Source organism: the organism of the source record quoted next, unplaced genomic scaffold (assembly GCF_019419815.1).
Source record: "Pyrus x bretschneideri cultivar Hongxiangsu unplaced genomic scaffold, Pyrus_bretschneideri_v1 Contig1, whole genome shotgun sequence".
NCBI lineage: Eukaryota > Viridiplantae > Streptophyta > Magnoliopsida > Rosales > Rosaceae > Pyrus > Pyrus x bretschneideri.
Window position 1 is genome coordinate 3,361,820 of NW_025999390.1, and position 18,960 is coordinate 3,380,779.

An 18,960-nucleotide genomic window follows, 5' to 3' on the forward strand; every position below is an offset into this window, starting at 1 on the left:
CAATGCCATTACCTGCAATTTTTTTTTTCCTTTTTTTCTTCATTTCCAAAATTGTAAATCCTTTTTATTTCTATATTGTGATAAAATTGTAGATACCAAGCATTTTCCACGCATGCCACCGCAACCTAATTTTAACTCTGAAAAGTACACAGTGTGGACTCCTACTTCCCACTCCCCGGGGATTAAAAACTAGGAAGGGTTGAGACCAAGTACTAGATTGTCAGCCACAGACATCTTTCTCCTCCCAAGGATGATCCCCTGTTTTTTTTTTTTTACCAAATTTACCACACCAACCCCCACCCCACCAAATACAGTTGGTCCCACCAAAATGTAAATCCGGCAATTAATCACAAATTTGGAATTGGAATATTCAACCAAATTTCCGTTACCACAAATGTTCCATCATTATTTATTTGCTTAGACCTAAGTGTATTGGAAAAATGTTGGATGCAACTGTGTTCATATTTCACACGTAGCACATAAAAGTTAAAAAACAATAAATACAGAAAAATATATTACATGACTACACCTAAATTTTGATATTTTATTGTTAGACTGACGACCTAATCCTAACCTTATATTAATTGTCAAATTTTGTTTTTATTGTGTGTGAGGTGATAAAGGGAGATAAGTCTAATGTGATAGAAAATCTGCCAACAAATTACAAAAAGATTCCCAGATTTTCAACTGCAAATCCAGCAGATATTCATCAAAAACTCCATTGGTTGGTGCGTGTTTTTTCTCCTCCCTCCCCTCTCCTCTCCACCCTCAATACTATTTGGAGAAACCCATTCATTCAGATCCATTGAAACTCAATCTCCTTTCCTCCAATCCCTTCCATACGTTCATGATTTTGTGAACCATAATTTCTCTATTTTTTTTGTGGGTTTTTCATATCCTCCAAAATAATCCTGTCCTTTTCTCCATAGGTGCCCAGTCACGCACCACCCACCACCCACCACCACCAGCAGATCTTGAAACTCCATCACATTTTCTCCAAAATTAATATAAATTAATTATTTAATATTCAAATATTTATATATAGACAAAAGCCGCCACTGATTTCACTTATCAAAAACAAACCCACAACCACCAACTTGTTTTCTCACTCCCTCCAATATAATAACAGAGAAAGAGAAAAAGCAACAAACTTTGGAGGAAAAATTCATATTTTTACAAGTTATCTCACCAACCCAGTCTGCATTTCGAGTTTCTGCCCTCTGGGTTTTTCCAAACGCAGTCGTTTTCAGCTTCCATGGAGCGCGCGAGGCGACTGGCGAACCGGGCTTTCGTGAAGCGCTTGGTCTCGGAGGCGAAGCAGTTCCGCCAGAACGAGAGCTCTGTTCTGGGCTCCTCCACCTCCCCTGTTCTCTACGCGCCGTCGAGGTACGTCTCCTCACTCTCCCCATGCTCCTTGACGCGCTCCAGTCCCAGATCAGACTCGCTTCTCTCGAGAAACGCGTCCCACAATGCCGGGTTCCAAACACGGTCGATTTCCGTGGACGCATTGAAAAACAGCGACACTTTTCCCCGCCGCCATAACTCCGCCACGCCGGAGGAGCAGACCAAAATGGCGGAGTTATGCGGGTTCGATGGCCTTGATTCGCTGATCGACGCCACCGTGCCCAAATCAATTCGACTCGAATCGATGAAGTTTCCGAAATTCGATGAGGGGTTGACAGAGAGCCAGATGATTGAACACATGAAGAATTTGGCCTCCAAAAACAAGATTTTCAAGAGTTTTATCGGGATGGGATATTACAACACTTATGTCCCACCTGTAATTTTGAGGAATATTATGGAAAATCCAGCTTGGTACACTCAGTACACTCCTTATCAGGCTGAGATTTCCCAGGGGAGGTTGGAATCTCTGCTCAATTTCCAAACTTTGATCACTGACCTCACCGGCCTTCCCATGTCGAATGCATCACTGCTGGACGAGGGGACCGCGGCTGCCGAGGCAATGGCGATGTGTAACAACATCCAAAAGGGAAAGAAGAAAACTTTTGTCATTGCCAACAACTGTCACCCCCAGACCATTGATATTTGCAAGACTAGAGCTGATGGTTTCGATCTTAAGGTTGTTACCGCGGATCTTAAGGATGTTGATTACAGTTCGGGTGATGTCTGTGGTGTGCTTGTTCAGTATCCGGGGACTGAGGGCGAGGTTTTGGACTATGGGGAGTTTATTAAGAATGCTCATGCCAATGGGGTTAAGGTTGTGATGGCATCTGATCTGTTGGCGTTGACAGTGTTAAAGCCGCCTGGTGAGTTTGGGGCGGATATTGTTGTTGGTTCTGCGCAGAGGTTTGGTGTTCCAATGGGGTATGGAGGTCCTCATGCGGCTTTCCTCGCCACCTCACAAGAGTACAAGAGGATGATGCCAGGGAGAATTATCGGTGTTAGTGTTGACTCCTCAGGGAAGCCTGCGTTGCGTATGGCGATGCAGACAAGGGAGCAGCATATCCGGAGGGACAAGGCTACCAGCAACATTTGCACTGCTCAGGTTGGATGCTATTCTTCATTTGATCTGTCTTATGATTTCCTTTCTAGGGTGAACTGCTGAAAGTTTGAATTTCGATCCAATGATAGTAGCATTTATTTCAATTTGATTGACTTGGCTTTGTTTGATTGGGTATATTGTTTGTTTTATAGGCATTACTTGCAAACATGGCTGCTATGTATGCTGTATATCATGGACCCGAAGGCCTTAAAACCATTTCCCAAAGGGTTCATGGTCTTGCTGGGGCATTTGCAGTTGGATTGAAGAAACTTGGAACAGTGGAAGTTCAGAGCCTTCCCTTCTTCGACACTGTGAAGGTTAAGGTTGCTGACGCACATGCAATTTCTGATACTGCTAACAAGCTTGGATTAAATTTGAGAGTAGTAGACTCGAGCACTGTAAGTTCTTTTTATGTCCTCTTCCATCAGTTATTTGACTAAATGTTCTCTGAGGACGGAGGATGGAGTGCTTTTACTTCACGAGGTTGCTGAATGTTAACTCCTTTTCAGATCACTGTTTCGTTTGACGAAACAACTACCTTGGAGGATGTTGACAAGCTTTTCAAAGCTTTTGCTTTGGGCAAGCCTGTAAGTATTTCATATCTTTACCATAAAGTTGTTAATTTCAATTTATTATAAAGTGCATCCATTTATTAAGAGCTTTGTTTAATTTTCAGGTGCCTTTCACTGCTGCATCTCTTGCACCAGAAGTTCAGCCTGCAATTCCTTCTGGGTTAACAAGGGAGAGCACGTTTCTAACCCATCCGATCTTCAACTCGTATGCCTCTTTCCAAATGATTTGAACTCTCACAGCCTATATTTGAAAACTAGACTGAGTTTTTTCATTTACCGTCTATCTATTAGGTATCATACCGAGCATGAGTTGCTACGATACATTCATAAGTTGCAATCGAAAGATCTGTCTCTATGCCACAGTATGATTCCCTTGGGATCCTGTACCATGAAATTGAATGCAACAACTGAAATGATGCCAGTGACATGGCCTAGTTTCACCGATATTCACCCTTTTGCTCCTACAGAACAGGCGGAGGGTTATCAGGTAACTCAAAACGTTAACTTACAAAGGAACTTAAAACAGTTACTTTTGTTCCCCTAAATTTCTTTTTGCTACGTTACATTCCTTCATGCAAATAGAAATCTGATGCTATATGTTGTAAAATAATAAATTTCAGGAAATGTTCGGAGATTTGGGTGACCTATTATGCACCATCACTGGGTTTGACTCTTTCTCTTTGCAACCCAATGCCGGAGCTGCTGGAGAGTATGCTGGGCTGATGGTTATTCGGGCATATCATTTAGTAAGGAATCCTGAGTTTTACATTTTTGTTTTCCCTCTTTTTAATATGTGTTAGCAAGCGCTTTGCTGTCGAGCTTAAACAAACACTTTACCTTGAGGTCTTGACCTAAATGTTTTATTCTTGTTACTAATCACGCTGAACCATCCCACTGTAGGCAAGAGGCGATCACCACCGCAATGTGTGTATTATTCCTGTTTCGGCACATGGTACCAATCCTGCTAGTGCTGCAATGTGTGGAATGAAGATTGTAACTATTGGAACTGATGCCAAGGGAAACATCAATATTAAAGAGCTGAAGGAGGCTGCTGAAGCAAACAAGGATAACCTATCAGCTCTTATGGTAAGCATCCTACGTTGGAAGAGATATCATTTGAAAAGATCAGATACGGATTTGTGTCATTTGAAAAAGATTGGATAATAATTTGACCATATTTCAAATTACAGGTGACATATCCTTCAACTCACGGAGTGTATGAAGAAGGTATTGACGAGATATGCAAGATAATTCATGACAACGGAGGTCAAGTATACATGGACGGGGCTAACATGAATGCGCAGGTCTGTATCTCCTTCTATCCATGCTTGATAGTTATGTACTTATACTTAAAATTCAAATAGTTTCTTCCATGCGAACTTTTTTCTTTTGTTGTCGCGTGTTCCATCTGACAAAGCTTTTTGTTCTTGCAGGTTGGTCTGACAAGCCCAGGTTGGATTGGAGCTGACGTTTGCCATCTCAATCTTCACAAAACATTTTGCATTCCACACGGAGGTGGTGGCCCTGGCATGGGTCCTATTGGTGTGAAGAAGCACTTGGCACCCTTCCTACCATCCCATCCTGTGGTAACTACTCATTACATCGAAGCTTTCATGCAATTCTGTAAACTCAAGAAATAATCGATTTAGCTTTTCCATGAGAACAAAGTAATTCTGGTTTCAAAATTTTGGATTGCTTACATGCTGGATGTCTAAGTTTTGTGCCATTGTACTGAAGGTATCTACCGGAGGCCTTCCTGCCCCCGACAAGTCTCAGCCACTTGGAACCATCTCTGCTGCACCTTGGGGCTCTGCACTCATTTTGCCAATCTCTTATACTTACATAGCCATGATGGGGTCCAAGGGACTCACCGATGCATCAAAGATAGCAATTCTGAATGCAAACTACATGGCCAAACGCTTGGAGGTTCCACTTAGCTCCTTCACTCTTGTTTTGCTTTACAATTTGAGGTTACGGTTATACTCTATGTTAAATTTCCTCTGTTTGCTCATTTAGTCTATCACTTCTCACAGAATTACTACCCCATTCTTTTCCGTGGTGTCAATGGAACTGTTGCTCATGAATTCATTGTTGACTTGAGAGGATTTAAGGTATATTATTAACATTTGCCTCAATTTGTCCTCGCTTTTTCAATCTTTCTAATTGAACTCTGCTGCTTCTTTTTTCCTTGTAGAATACTGCTGGGGTAGAGCCTGAGGACGTCGCCAAGCGTCTTATGGACTACGGATTCCATGGACCAACAATGTCATGGCCAGTTCCTGGCACTCTCATGATCGAACCAACAGAAAGTGAAAGCAAGGTACACCTCGACAGAGATTTCATTTTAGTTTTTTCTCTGCTGTTTTTCTTCGGGTTAAAGTTATATTAATGTTTCTTGCTTGCAGGCCGAGTTAGACCGGTTTTGTGATGCTCTAATTTCCATCAGAGAAGAGATTGCTCAGATTGAGAAAGGAAAAGCAGATCTTCACAACAATGTCCTTAAGGTAAAATCTCAGTTCATCATCTCTCTCCTCTAAAGACTATAAGTTACTCATTTTACATAAGTATAAAAAGGTTTTTGAACTCCTTCTGCAGGGAGCTCCTCACCCGCCATCACTTCTCATGGGAGATGCATGGACAAAGCCATATTCCCGGGAATATGCAGCCTTCCCCGCTTCCTGGCTCCGTTCTGCCAAGTTCTGGCCTACCACAGGTATGCAATTTACACCAAAAATAAAGAAACTACAATGGCATGGACGTTGCTAAGTGTTTACTGTACATTCATTTTGGTATTGTCTGATTGCCTTTATTGAAGATTGAATTTTGTTAACTATTGTATCAGGACGTGTTGACAATGTGTATGGTGACCGTAACCTCGTCTGCACCCTTCAACCGGAGGCGGTGGAGGAACAAGCAGCAGCCACTGCTTAGTCTCATCGGCTTGGTGATTTAAGCTCAACACAAAGTCTGGTCCTGGATGTGTTATGAAATCATCATCAATTTCTTCTTCTTACTCCCACATTGTATATAATTTCTTGAATACAGCCCCTTATATCTGGTGACATTTTCATTTCCTATTCACTATGATGACGATTATCTTTTCTAATAACATGTGTTGCTAATTGCAACTCATCAGATGTTGTAATTATCATTTCCCTTCATTAGGGATTTTTTTGCCAGTTGATCACGGAAGTGCCCGGACCCTCTTGCACTTAAGTTTGAATCTTTTTCCTAGGCTAGATTACTTTAGGCATCCTCATGTCCAAAACATATTTTGAAAAAAAAATCTCTGTATATTATTTAGCATGTCACTATCAAACGAATGAGTTTTGAGAAGCTAACCTTTAATTTGACAATATTTATTGTCAATTTGTGACATCTAGATTTTAGGAAGAATAACAAAATCATTGTTCCCTCACTTGAATTTTAAAAAGCACATTGCAAGAGCGTATGATGATCGATCTAATAACATTCGATCTCTACTTTGTTGGATGTTTTATAATTAAATCACATGAATGCGAATATGATGTATTTGTATTACTCAAATGTGGCCCATTGTGACTTGTGGTCATTTAATGTCTGGTTATAAAAATAATTTGTAGAATCCCTATTGTTTCGTTAACTTCAGAATTAAGTCTACAAGTAATTTTAAAAGAATCGCACTTTTCTTTTCGGGAAATAAAGAATCTCAAATTGTAGATGCCAACATAAATATTTTAATTGATGTGTGTGTGTGTGTATTTTTTTTTTGTCGAACATTAGTCTAACTTGAATATGGTACATCTGAATCAACAACTAATAAACCTCGATTTCAAAAATCAATTCAAAGTACAAAAGAATAAACAAATAATCAATATTAATCAAACAAGGCATTGCCGGCATGCAATCTACTACTTGTTGAAGTTCTTGAGCAACTGATCGAAGGTGTTGGCCGTACATGCAAGCTCAATTGGCCCGTCAATCTTCGCATCGAACACATCCGGCTCCGATTTCTTGACGAGTTGTTGGAGAGTTGGATTCAAGAGATACTTCAAAGGAACTTGGTATAGCTTTCGTTCTTGTCCAACGTACACATTGATTGAACCTTTCTTGGGGCGCTGGGACTTGCTTAAAGCTGTGTAACTTTTCCTGGAGTACTGGGACTTGCTCAACTTCTTGACGAACGTACTTGTCTTTTCTCGAAGACTGTTTGCAAGATTCATTGTTTCTACCTCTCCTAGACGACTAAACGAAGGGTTTTCTGAAAGTTAGGGTTTAGTGAGAATTGGAAAGAGGAGAGACGAGAGCAGGGTTTTTTGAAAGATAGGGCTAGTTGGACGTGAAGATTGGAGACAAGAAATTGGAAGGCGAGAACTGAGAGACCGAAGGTCCAGCAGTGTTTATATATGATCAATTAAAGCGGCAAGGGTTTCCAAATCCTAGTCCTCAAGGGTTTCCTAAAAATCATAATTTTCGGAACAAAATCATAAATATTCGGAACAAAATGATGAACAAAAAACAATATTGATTGTAGCAGTCTTGATCTCTTAATTACTTGGAAACCAAGGATTCTTTATCATTCACATTTGGACTTGATATTAAGGGTTGAGATTAAAGCACTAAAAACACATTCAAATCCAATGATGGATCACCATGCATTCCTTGGTCAGCTTATATTTTAGATTTTATAGTGGGCGTAAATTTCAATTTTTTGGAGGAGTTTCAGGTACTTGTCTGATTACTTTTAGTGACGATTGAGTTTCGTTGACTCTATTGCATCAGGACGTGTTGACCACCGGAAGCGGTGGGGGAATAAGCGGTAGCCACCGCTTAAGTCTTCAGCTTGGTGCTTTGAGGTTGAGCTCAACACAAAGTCTTTGGTTATGGACCTGCTGTGATGGTCTAAAAAAAGAAGAAAAATTTTGTTGATTAATTCCTGGACTCTTCGCAAACAAGACTCTAAAAGCTCCAACTGTAATCACGTTTGATCACTATCATATTGTTTTCTGTTTGGTCATTCGATCATTATTAAACGAGAAATTTTATTTGAACCCATCTAACATTTTTCTACATCCAACTTACTCTTTCTACCCATATTATTTTTAATTAAAGAACTAATATCTCTTTAAACCCAAATTTACTACCTAAACTACTCTAACAAACCCATTTTAAAATATAAATTTATCTTTACTCCCATTTAGAACATAAAATCCCAAATGAATAATTTGGTAAAGTTTCTACTTGTTTATGAGAATGAAAGCTTTCTGGAGTTCGACTTTTGTGGACAAATTGAATAATTTGGTGAAGTTTCTACTTGTTTATGAATATTCCATATCTTGTTTTCTTGATATCCATGTCCCCATATTTTTATTTGCATAAGCATAAAGTTCCGTGCTTTCGTATGCCTGCCTTCATATTTTACATGGGTCTTGCAGCATTCCTGCTTGTAACTGATACAGTGCAAGGACCATATCTGCAGTTCAGTCCAAAGAGATGGGGTCCCATCACCGGCATAAGAGGATACTTGACATCTGCTTTCCTTACCATGGGATTCAAGGTCATGGCTCTTCTGTTTGCTGTTTATGTAACCTGGCCATTGCTTGGCTTTCCGGCCTTGGTTTCTGTCATTCCCTTTCCAGTTGGCTGCGTTGCTCAACTTGCATTTGAGACGGGTCTTGAAAAGCGTAAGTCATCTTCCTGGCCTCTAGTTCCCATTATTTTTTAGGTAGTTATAGTTATTTTAGATTCATCAATGTTCTTTGTTCTGGAGTTAGATCCAAGGATTTTGGCATCTATTGGAATTCTTCTTTTGTCAAGCTTGAAGATTGAACTTTACTTCCTCGAAATCGACCACCAAAATTCAAGGTAGATTAATGTTTTGCACAAGCTAATCAAGTTAGGACCAAAGAAATTCTCTAATGCCTAAAACGAATTTAGTTTAGAAGTAAAGATGTAATACAAGGGAACATTCATAAGGCACATAAATATAAGAAACTCTACAATCACCGAATTTTGTTCCTAAACTTAAAAAAAAAAAAAAAAAATTGAAATCAAGCGAAAAAGACTTGCATAAATCGATTCATACCTTGGTTTGAGGATTTAAAACTTCAAATTACCATCCATTGATAAAAGAGCTTGTTTTTACTCTATGAGCTCTTTGAGCTTTAGCCATAATTAACATAGGATAAATATTGCGTGATGGTGGGTTTGATTATTCGGTGTGGGTTTATTGAAAAAATTTAGTTTTATTGTTGATTCATGTTGTACTTGATGGTAATTATGTAATAGGGTAAAAGAGGCAATTCACATTTAAAGTTTAAGTTGGGTGTAAAAAGAGGTTATATGGGTTCAATTAAAATTTCTCTTATTAAACTCCTACTAAAGTTTTATTCCTAATGTATATTTTTTACTAACATTTGACAGTCGTAAATCAGTTATACCAAATAATAAACCGTGCACATTTTTTTTTATCTTCATATATTTATTTATTTTTAGTCATCCCATTAAATAAAACAAACGAAACAACGTGTAAGATTCAACCTAGATTGTATAAGAAAAAAATAATGTGTGGTAATCGTTTATGTACATGTCTGTGTTGGATATACTTTCTTCTCGGAGTGCACCATAGTTTTTACATGATGTAGTCCAAAAATCATAATATTTGGAACAAAACGAAAGTTCAAAAATAATATTTGATTATAGGCCATAACTTTGGAATAGACTCCGAGTTTATAAACGAGCCTTGGTGTACGCAGAGTTTATGCACATTGTGGTTGTTTAATGTCCGGTTATAAAAAAAAACCCTTGTAAAATGATATTGTTTCTTTATAAAAAAGACAAACACACACCATAGAAGAAGGTATTAGCTTCAGGAACTTTAAAAGAATCTCTCACTTTTCTCCTCAGAAAAATAAAGAACCTCAAATATTGTACATGTTGATAACTAATAAACCTCAAATATAAAAATGAATTCAAAGTACAAAAGAATCAACAAATAATCAATATTAAACAAACAAGGTAGCGCGTGCATGCAATCTACTACTGTTTGAAGATCTTGAGCAACTGATCGAAGGTGTTGGTCGTACATGCAAGCTCAATTGGCCCGTCAATCTTTGCATCGAACACATCCGGCTCCGACTTTTTGATGAGTCGTTGGAGAGTTGGATTCAAGAGAAACTTCAAAGGAACTTGATATAGCTTTCGTTCTTGTCCGACGTACACATTGATATAACCTTTCTTGGGGAGCTGGGACTTGCTTAAAGCTGTATAACTTTTCTTGGAGTAACGGGACTTGCTCAACTTCTTGATGAACGTACTCGTCTTTTCTCGAACAATGCTTGCAAGATTCATTGTTTCTACTTCTCCTTGACGACTAAACGAAGGGTTTTCTGAAAGCTAGGGTTTAGTGAGAACTGCAAAGATAAAAAAATGGGAGGTACGGATTGGAGAGACGAGAGGAAAAAGCTAGGTCTAGTTGGACGTGAAGATTGGAGACAAAAAATTGGAAGGCAAGAACTGAGAGATTGAAGGTCTTGTGTTTATAAATAAAAAAAAAAAGCGGCTAGGGTTTCCAAATCCTAGTCTGCAAGGGTTTCCAAATTGGTCCAAAAAATCATAATATTCGGAACAAAATGATAAATAAATAAAATATTGATAATAGGAGTCTTGATCTCTTAGTTACTTGGAGACCAATGATTCATAGTAGTTTATCTTTGAATTTGATATTAAGGATTGAGATTAAAATGCAAAAAACGCATCCAAATTAAGGGATGGATGACCATGCGTTCCTCAATCACTAGGTAAAAAATCTGGATAAGAATATGAACTCTCACTAGTGGTAGAGAGTTTACATCTTCGGTTTTCTAGTGGGCGTAAATTACAAATTTCTTGGAGGAGTTTCAGGTTTTTTATGCTTTTAGTGACGGTTGAGATTCGTTGACTATATTCTATCACGTGTTGACAATGTGTGTGGTGACCCGCAACCTCATCTGGAGGAGAGATTTTTCAATGTGACTGGTGCACGGGGTAGTACATCACGTGTTACTATACAAATTGTGGGATATGTGTGATAAAAAGTTAATAACTTAAAAAATAAGATTTCCCACCCACCACTTCTATTAGAACACGTGGTGTATCACTTATGTTCCCGTCATAATGAAAAATTTCTCCAACAGGAGGCGGTGGTGGAACAAGTGGCAGCCACCGGTTAAGTCTTCTGCTTGGTTCTTTGAGTTTGAGCTCAACCCTAACTGTCGGGTTATGGACGAACAATGTCATACATATATATCCTGGCACTGTCGTGATCGAACCATGAATAGACAAAGATTTTTTTTTTGTTTTTTTTTTTCCTGCTCTGATGGTCTAACAAAAAAATAAGATTTATTTTGTTGATTAATTCCTGGACTCTTCGTAAAAGACTCTAAAAACTCCAACTGTTATCATGTTTGATCAACTATTATATTAAATAGTACTTTCTTTTTGGTCATTCCTTTTACTACTGTTTTATTCTTAATGTATACCAAGTAATTCATGTTTCTTGCTTGCAAGCCGAGTTAAGACGGGTTTTGTTATGCTCTAATTTCCATCAGAGAAGAGATTTGCTCAGGTTGAGAAAGGAAAAGCCGATCTTCACAGCAATGTCCTTAAGGTAAAAGCTCTGTTCATCTCTCTCCTCCAAGATTATAAGTTACTCAATACATAAGTATAAAATAGTTTTTGAACTCCTTCTGCTGTTCTGCAGGGAGCTCCTCACCCGCCATCCCTGCTCATGCATGCAGCTTTCCCCGCTTCCTGGCTCTGCTCTTCCAAGTTCTGGCCTGCTACAGCTTTCCCCGTTTCCTGGCTCTGCTTTCCCCGCTTCATGGAAGTTGCTAAGTGTTGCTATACATTCATTTTGGTATTGTCTGCCTTTATTGACGATTGAATTCCGTTAACTATTGTATCAGGACGTGTTGACAATGTGTATGGTGACCGTAACCTCATCTGCACCCTTCAAACGGAGGCAGTGGAGGAACAATCAGCAGCCACTGCTTAGTCTCCTCGGCTCGGTGCTTTACCTCAACACAATATCTGGTCACGATGTTATGAAATCATCATCAATTTCTTCTTCTTACTCCCACATTGTATATAATTTCTTCAACACAGCCCTTTACATATAGTGACATTTTCATTTCCTCATTATGGTGATGACGATTATCTTTCTAATAACATGTGTAATCCTCGTTATGAATTATCTTTTTATCACGGAAGTGCGCCGACGCTCTTACACCTAATTTAGGAATAGTTTAGGCATCCTCTTGTCGAAACATATTAAAAAAAAAAAAAAAAAGTAATGCTATTCTTACCACATTAGTGTACCACATTATGTGGCATCTGATGTGGCTGTCCACATCATCTAAATTAATCATAATTGAATTTAAATTAAAAACCATTTAATAAACCAATAATAAAAAAAAATATGAAATGAAATGATGATTGTGGCATATGAGGAGTCTTCTCCTTCCTTCCTTCCTTCCCCGTTGCTTTTTCTCCCGTTTCTTCTTCCACGCCATTTTTTTTGTTTCAGCCCAGATTTTTTTCTGCAACCTTGCCATTAGTGGAAGCAAACGAAGTAATGGAATTGAAGTCGTTGGTTGATGCGAAAATAAAGCAGGTCCTCGGAGTTGACGACTTTGATTTGGAGGGTGTGTTGCCAGAAGGGTTCTTGGAGAGAATCATTCCTGGGCTGCAAACATCAGGGAGAAGAGGAAGATAGAGAATCCATTCATGAATTGGAGGTTTCTGCATTGGAGAATGAAATTGACATGAAAGACAATCTCAAATGGTGGGCTCATACTGTTGCTTGCTTCTGTAGTTAGATGACGAACATTCTGGTTCTAAGATTTTTTGTAATTTTTTTCTGGTTTGGCTTTTTCTTCAATTTTTTTGACATTTTTTGTATACAGTAGATTTACCAATTCAATCAATATTGTTCTACAACTTGTAAATGTGAATAAAAAGTAGAAACATTTTCATGATCAGATTATGAATATTGGAAGATTCAATTTTTGCTTCAATTTTTAAGACACTTTTTGCTTAACTTCCTCTGCATTCTTCTTGAGCTATTAGCATTGCTACAGGATTGCAAGATTGAATCTTGGAAGAAATTGGTTTCTGGTTTATAGCTTTAGAAAGCAGTGTTTGGATATAGGCATTTTGTTTTTCAATTTTGTTGATTAAACATCTACTCCTTTTAAGAATTAGTTGAGATTATGGTATCCACACTAACGTGAAAAAATCTGGTTTGAAACAAAAAAATGGGGTGAAAGAAGAAATGGGAGAAGAAGCAACGGGGAAGGAAGGAAGGAAGGAATGAGAGACTTCTCGTATGCCACAATCACTATTTAATTCCAGATTTTATTATTATTATTAGTTTATTAAATGGTTTTTAATTTAAATTAAATTATGATTTATTTAGATGATGTGAACAGCCACATCAGATGCCACATAATATGGTACACTAATGTGGTATATTAATGTGGTAAGAATAGGATTATTCAAAAAAAAAAATCTGCGCATATCATTTGGCCTGTACTTTTGGGAAGAATAACAAAATCATTGTTCCCTCATTTGGATTTTAAAAAGCACATTGCAAGAGTGTATGATGAGTTGGTCTAACGATGGTCACCACTTGGTTAGATGTCTTATGTTTAATTTACACAAATGCGAATACGATATTTTATTGTAAGTGAATATGATATATATTTGTACTGGGTTTAATTCTAAAATGCTAATACAATATATATGTGCTTTTGGAACGTTAATCTAACTTGACACGGTACATCCGAATCAATAACTAATTAATAAACCTTGATTTCAAAAATTAATTCAAAGTACAAAAGAATGAACAAATAATCAATACTAATCAAACAAGGCATGCGTGCATGCAATCTACAACTTTTTGAAGTTCTTGAGCAACTGATCGAAGGTGTTGGTCATACATGCAAGCTCAATTGGCCCGTCAATCTTTTCATCGAAAACATCCGGTTCCGACTTCTTGATGAGTTGTTGGAGACTTGGATTCAAGAGATACTTCAAAGGAAGTTGATATAGCTTTCGTTCTTGTCCAACGTACACATTGATATATTCTTTCTTGGGGGGCTGGGACTTGCTTAAAGCTGTGTAACTTTTCTTGGAGTACTGGGACTTGCTTAAAGCTGTGTAACTTTTCTTGGAGTACTGGGACTTGCTCAGCTTCTTGACGAACGTACTCGTCTTTTCTCGAAGAATATTTGCAAGATTCATTGTTTCTACTTCCCCTCGACATCTAGACCAGAGACGGATCTACAGAGGGACCTAGGAGGTCCCAGGACCCCTCGTACTTGAACACGAGGTCTGTACTGCAGGCTGCAGCTTGAAGGTTGCAGCTTGCAACGAAGAAGAAGACAGCGGGGCCGCGGCGGAGAAGAATGAAAACAAACAGGCCTTTTAAAAAATTGGTCCAAAACGCAGTGTTTTGGCCAATTTGTTTAATTTGTTTATTTTTTTTATTTTTTATTTTTTCAAGCCTGAGATAAACGGTGCCGTTTGTCCATGATTCCATACTCTCTTTTTTAAGGCCTAGCCCCACACGGGCCATCTTTCCCAAGAGTCCTTTCCCTATTCCTCTGTTTTGCCCCCCTAATCCCCCCATCTTTCTTATATTCACCCAATTCCAAAACCCTAAATTTCTAATCCTACCCAATCCCATATTATAATTACATTACTCTAATATCATACCTCCACTTGTTTCAATTCTCCAAGCCACCACTATTTGGTTCAAAATTCAAGTAAACTTTTTGGTATTCTAATCTAATCTCAATTAAATTATATTAGATATTGGTGGAGATTTTTAGTCTATTATTGATATGATTGTTGATATGTTTTGTGTTTTTGGTTAAATGTGTAGTTTAGAAATAAGAAATATGAAAGATTTTTCAAGCCAAAGCCAATAGCACCATCTACTTGTTCGGATAGTTCAAGCTCAAGACAAAATGAGTGCGACATTGATTTTAATAATCTTGAGAGAGACCCGGGAAAAAGAATTCGAATGAAAGACTATCCTTCTAATATTCAAGATGAGGTCCGAAGAGCATATTTGCAAATGGGACCTTGTAGGCCTACAAAGTATGAGTTCCCATTTTGTGCGTTTTGATAATGATTTTTCTCAATTGCGGGGGATTAATGAGCTTGCTAAGAAAATGGTGGAGAAAGGGTTGCATCAAACATTTGCATATGTATATTTGGTTGTTCAGTTGACTTTGGTTTTACCAATTGCAATTGCTTCAATGGAGATGACATTTTCCGCTATGAATATCATTAAGAGTCCACTTCGCAACAAAATAGGAGATCAATGGTTGAATGACAGCTTAGTTGTTTACATTGAGAAATATGTTTTTTCATGTATTGGTAATGAAGCTATCATGGAACATATTCAGACTATGAAACCTCGTCGTGGACGCTTTAATTAGGATTTTATAGCTTGTAATGTTGTTTTGCATATGATTTTTGAATGAAATGTATTATATTTAACTTTTCGACGTTATTTTTGTCTATAAATTTTTTGACCTTTATTATTGGGACCCTCCGAGTTTAAAATTCTAGATCCGTCACTGATCTAGACGAAGGGTTTTCTGAAAGCTAGGGTTTAGTGAGAACTGGAAAGAGAAGAAACTGGAAGGTACGGATTGGAGAGAAGAGAAAGGGAAAAAGCTAGGTTTTTTTTTTTAAACCAGGCTTAAGTTGGACGTGAAGATATATTGGAGACAAGAAATTGGAAAGCAAGAACTGAGAGATTGAAGGTCTAGCAGCGTTGATATATAATCAATAAAAGCGGCAAGGGTTTCCAAATCCTAGTCTGCAAGGGTTTCCAAGTTGGTTAAAAAACATCATAAGAGTCGGAATAAAATGATAAATAAAAAACAATATTATTATTTATAGGATTCTTGATAAATAGTTTATTTGGAGACAAATGATTCACAATCATTCACCTTTGGATTTGATATTAAAGGTTGAGATTAAAACGCTAAAAACGCATCCAAAGTCAAAAATGGATGACCATGCATGTCTTTGTCACTAGGTAAAGAATCTGGATGAGACCATGAACTCTCGCTATAGTGGGAGGGTTTATATCTTAGCTAGATTTTCTAGTGGGCGTAGAATTCAATTTTGTGGAGGAGTTTGAGGTACTCGTCTGAATACTTTTAGTGACGATTGAGTTTCTTTGACTATACTGTATCAGAACGTGTTGACAATGTGTGTGGTGACCGCAACCTCATCTGCACTGCACCTTCAACCAGAGGCGGCGGAGGAACAAGCGGCAACCACCGCTTACGTATTCAGCTTGGTGCTTTGAGTTTGAGCTTATGTGATGGGTTAATCATTTGTGTGTCTGTGTTAAAAATGAAGGATAATGCTAAGGAGACTAAAAGTTTAAATTAAATTTGCAAATAAATAACGTGGTTGTTGATGATTTGTTTATTACTCAAGCATTGATTAACATGCTTATTTTATATTTATGACACATTATTTGATTTGCAAATTTAATTTAAAATTTTGATATCTCCAACATTGTCCGTGTTAAAACACTTCTTCGGAGTGCACCATAGTTTAGTTTACATGATGTATGTAGTCCAAAAAAATCATAATCTATGGAAGAAAACGAAAAATAAAAAGATAATATTGATTATAGACCATAACTTTGGAATATACTCCGCGTTTATACACGAGCCTTGGCGTATGGCCGATTGACGATTGGGTTCCAAATTTGGACAAGTCCATACACAAAATGGAACAAAAGCAGTTTTATTTTAAGATTTTTTTTTCGAATTAGAAAGTAGAGAGAGAGTAGGGCCCCCTAAACAAAAATTAAATTTATAATTAACCATAATTGAGCAAGAATTGCAATTAGATATATAAAATACTGTTACTACTAGCGGTGAGAGCTTGCGTGCATTAAAAACATGAACAAATGCTAAAATCCAATTACAGGATCCTAATGAGTATATCCTAATGAGGTCACTAATTACATAAGCAGAGTGGGAGTTACGATATCAAATATCTCCTCTAAAATAGATATTATTAAACTTAAGTAGACGCTAAAGTTTATCTCATAGCTTTGAATAATTGCATTCTCAGTATGCATGCATTACGACTATTAAGTTTTGAATCTTACAATATGCAAATCGAAAACACAAAATCTACACAACAGAAAAAATGACAGTGGTGAGGCCCACTTCACTTCTTTCTATGTATTGTTTTACACTTTCATTTCGAACAAACACTTTACATTTGTCGTATTCTACGAATGTATTATGTCTCACATATTTTGAAGCGCACAATACCTAAACATAAATATACAGTTAACTCAAAAGGAAAGATGTTTATCTTCTTAATATCTTATTCTTATCACTAATTGAAGAATGTATATAACATGGAGTGAAGTGAAGTCCACTTGAACAAGGCAATGCCATTTTGGTCACAAAGAGTCATAAAACACCACGATCATCACCACAATCCTAACCGTTAGATATCCAACTCATCAAAAAGCCGATCTTCAGAACAATGTCCTTAAGGTAAAAGCTCTGTTCATTTCTCTCCTCCAAGACTATAAGTTACTCATTTTACATAAGTATAAAATGGTTTTTTCAACTCCTTCTGCAGGAAGCTTAATTCTCACCCGCCATGACTACTCATGGGAGATGCATGGACCGTATTCCTGGGAATATGCAGCCTTTCTCACTTCCTGGCTCCGTTCTTCCAAGTTCGATCTGGCCTATTACAGGTACGCAATTTACAACAAAAATAAAGAAATTACAATGGCATGGAATTAGTTGCTAAGTGTTTGCTGTACATTCATTTTGGTATTGTCTGATTGCGTTTATTGACTATTGGATTTCGTTAACTATTCTATCAGGACGTGTTGACAATGTGTATGGTGACCGTAACCTCATCTGCACCCTTCAGCCGGAGGCGGTGGAGGAACAAGCAGCAGCCACTGCTTAGTCTCTTCGGCTCAGTGCTTTGAACTCAACACACAGTCATTGTTCCCTCGAATTTTAAAAAGCACATTGCGAGAGCGCATGATCAATCCATCTAATAATGACATTCGGTCTCCACTTTGTTGGATGTCTTATGTTGAATTCACACGAATGTGAATACGATAAATATTTCTACTAAGTTTAATACTAAAACATGGCTCATTGTGACTTGTTGTGGTTGTTTAATGTCCGGTTATAAAAATACATCGTTAAACTTTAAAAGAATCTCACTTTTTGTCCTCAGAAAATTAAAGAACTTCAAATTGTTGATGGCAACGTAAGTATTTTATACGTGAATCAACAACTTACAAACCTCGAATACAAAAATTAATTCAAAGTACAAAAGAAAGAACAAGTAATCAAATATTAATCAAACAAGGCAGTGCGTGCATGCAATCTACTACTTTTTGAAGATCTTGAGCAACTGATCGAAGGTGTTGCTCGTACATGCAAGCTCAATTGGCCCTTCAATCTTTGCATCGAACACATCCGGCTTCGACTTCTTGATGAGTTGTTGGGGAGTTGGATTCAAGAGATACTTCAAAGGAAGTTGATATAGCTTTCGTTCTTGTCCAACGTACACAATGATATAACCTTTCTGGGGGCGCTGGGACTTGCTTAAAGCTGTGTAACTTCTCTTGGAGCACTGGGACTTGCTCAACTTCTTGATGACCGTACTCGTCTTTTCTTGAAGAATGTTTGCAAGATTCATTGTTTCTACTTCTCCTCGACGGCTAAACGAAGGGTTTTCTGAAAGCTAGGGTTTTTTTTTAAGCTCGAGCAAATTGGACGTGAAGATCGCAAGAGAAGAGATTGGAAGGTAAGAATTGAGAGACTGACGGTCTAGATC

At 37.7% G+C, this 18,960-nt stretch overlaps 1 protein-coding gene and 1 pseudogene across 1 annotated transcript; both read left to right on the forward strand.

The window, feature by feature from the left end:
• Window positions 1-910: 910 nt before the first annotated feature.
• Window positions 911-6,342, forward strand: LOC103952059 (glycine dehydrogenase (decarboxylating), mitochondrial). The gene is given in 15 exon segments (NM_001302318.1): window positions 911-2,506; window positions 2,656-2,901; window positions 3,013-3,090; window positions 3,180-3,280; window positions 3,367-3,562; window positions 3,696-3,821; window positions 3,976-4,161; window positions 4,266-4,379; window positions 4,509-4,661; window positions 4,813-5,001; window positions 5,109-5,186; window positions 5,270-5,395; window positions 5,481-5,579; window positions 5,671-5,788; window positions 5,918-6,342. Coding segments are annotated over 15 exon segments (3,150 nt in total). The 5' UTR covers window positions 911-1,255; the 3' UTR covers window positions 6,007-6,342.
• A 2,134-nt stretch (window positions 6,343-8,476) lies between these two features.
• Window positions 8,477-18,075, forward strand: LOC125480119 (annotated as a pseudogene).
• The last annotated feature ends 885 nt before the right edge of the window (window positions 18,076-18,960 follow it).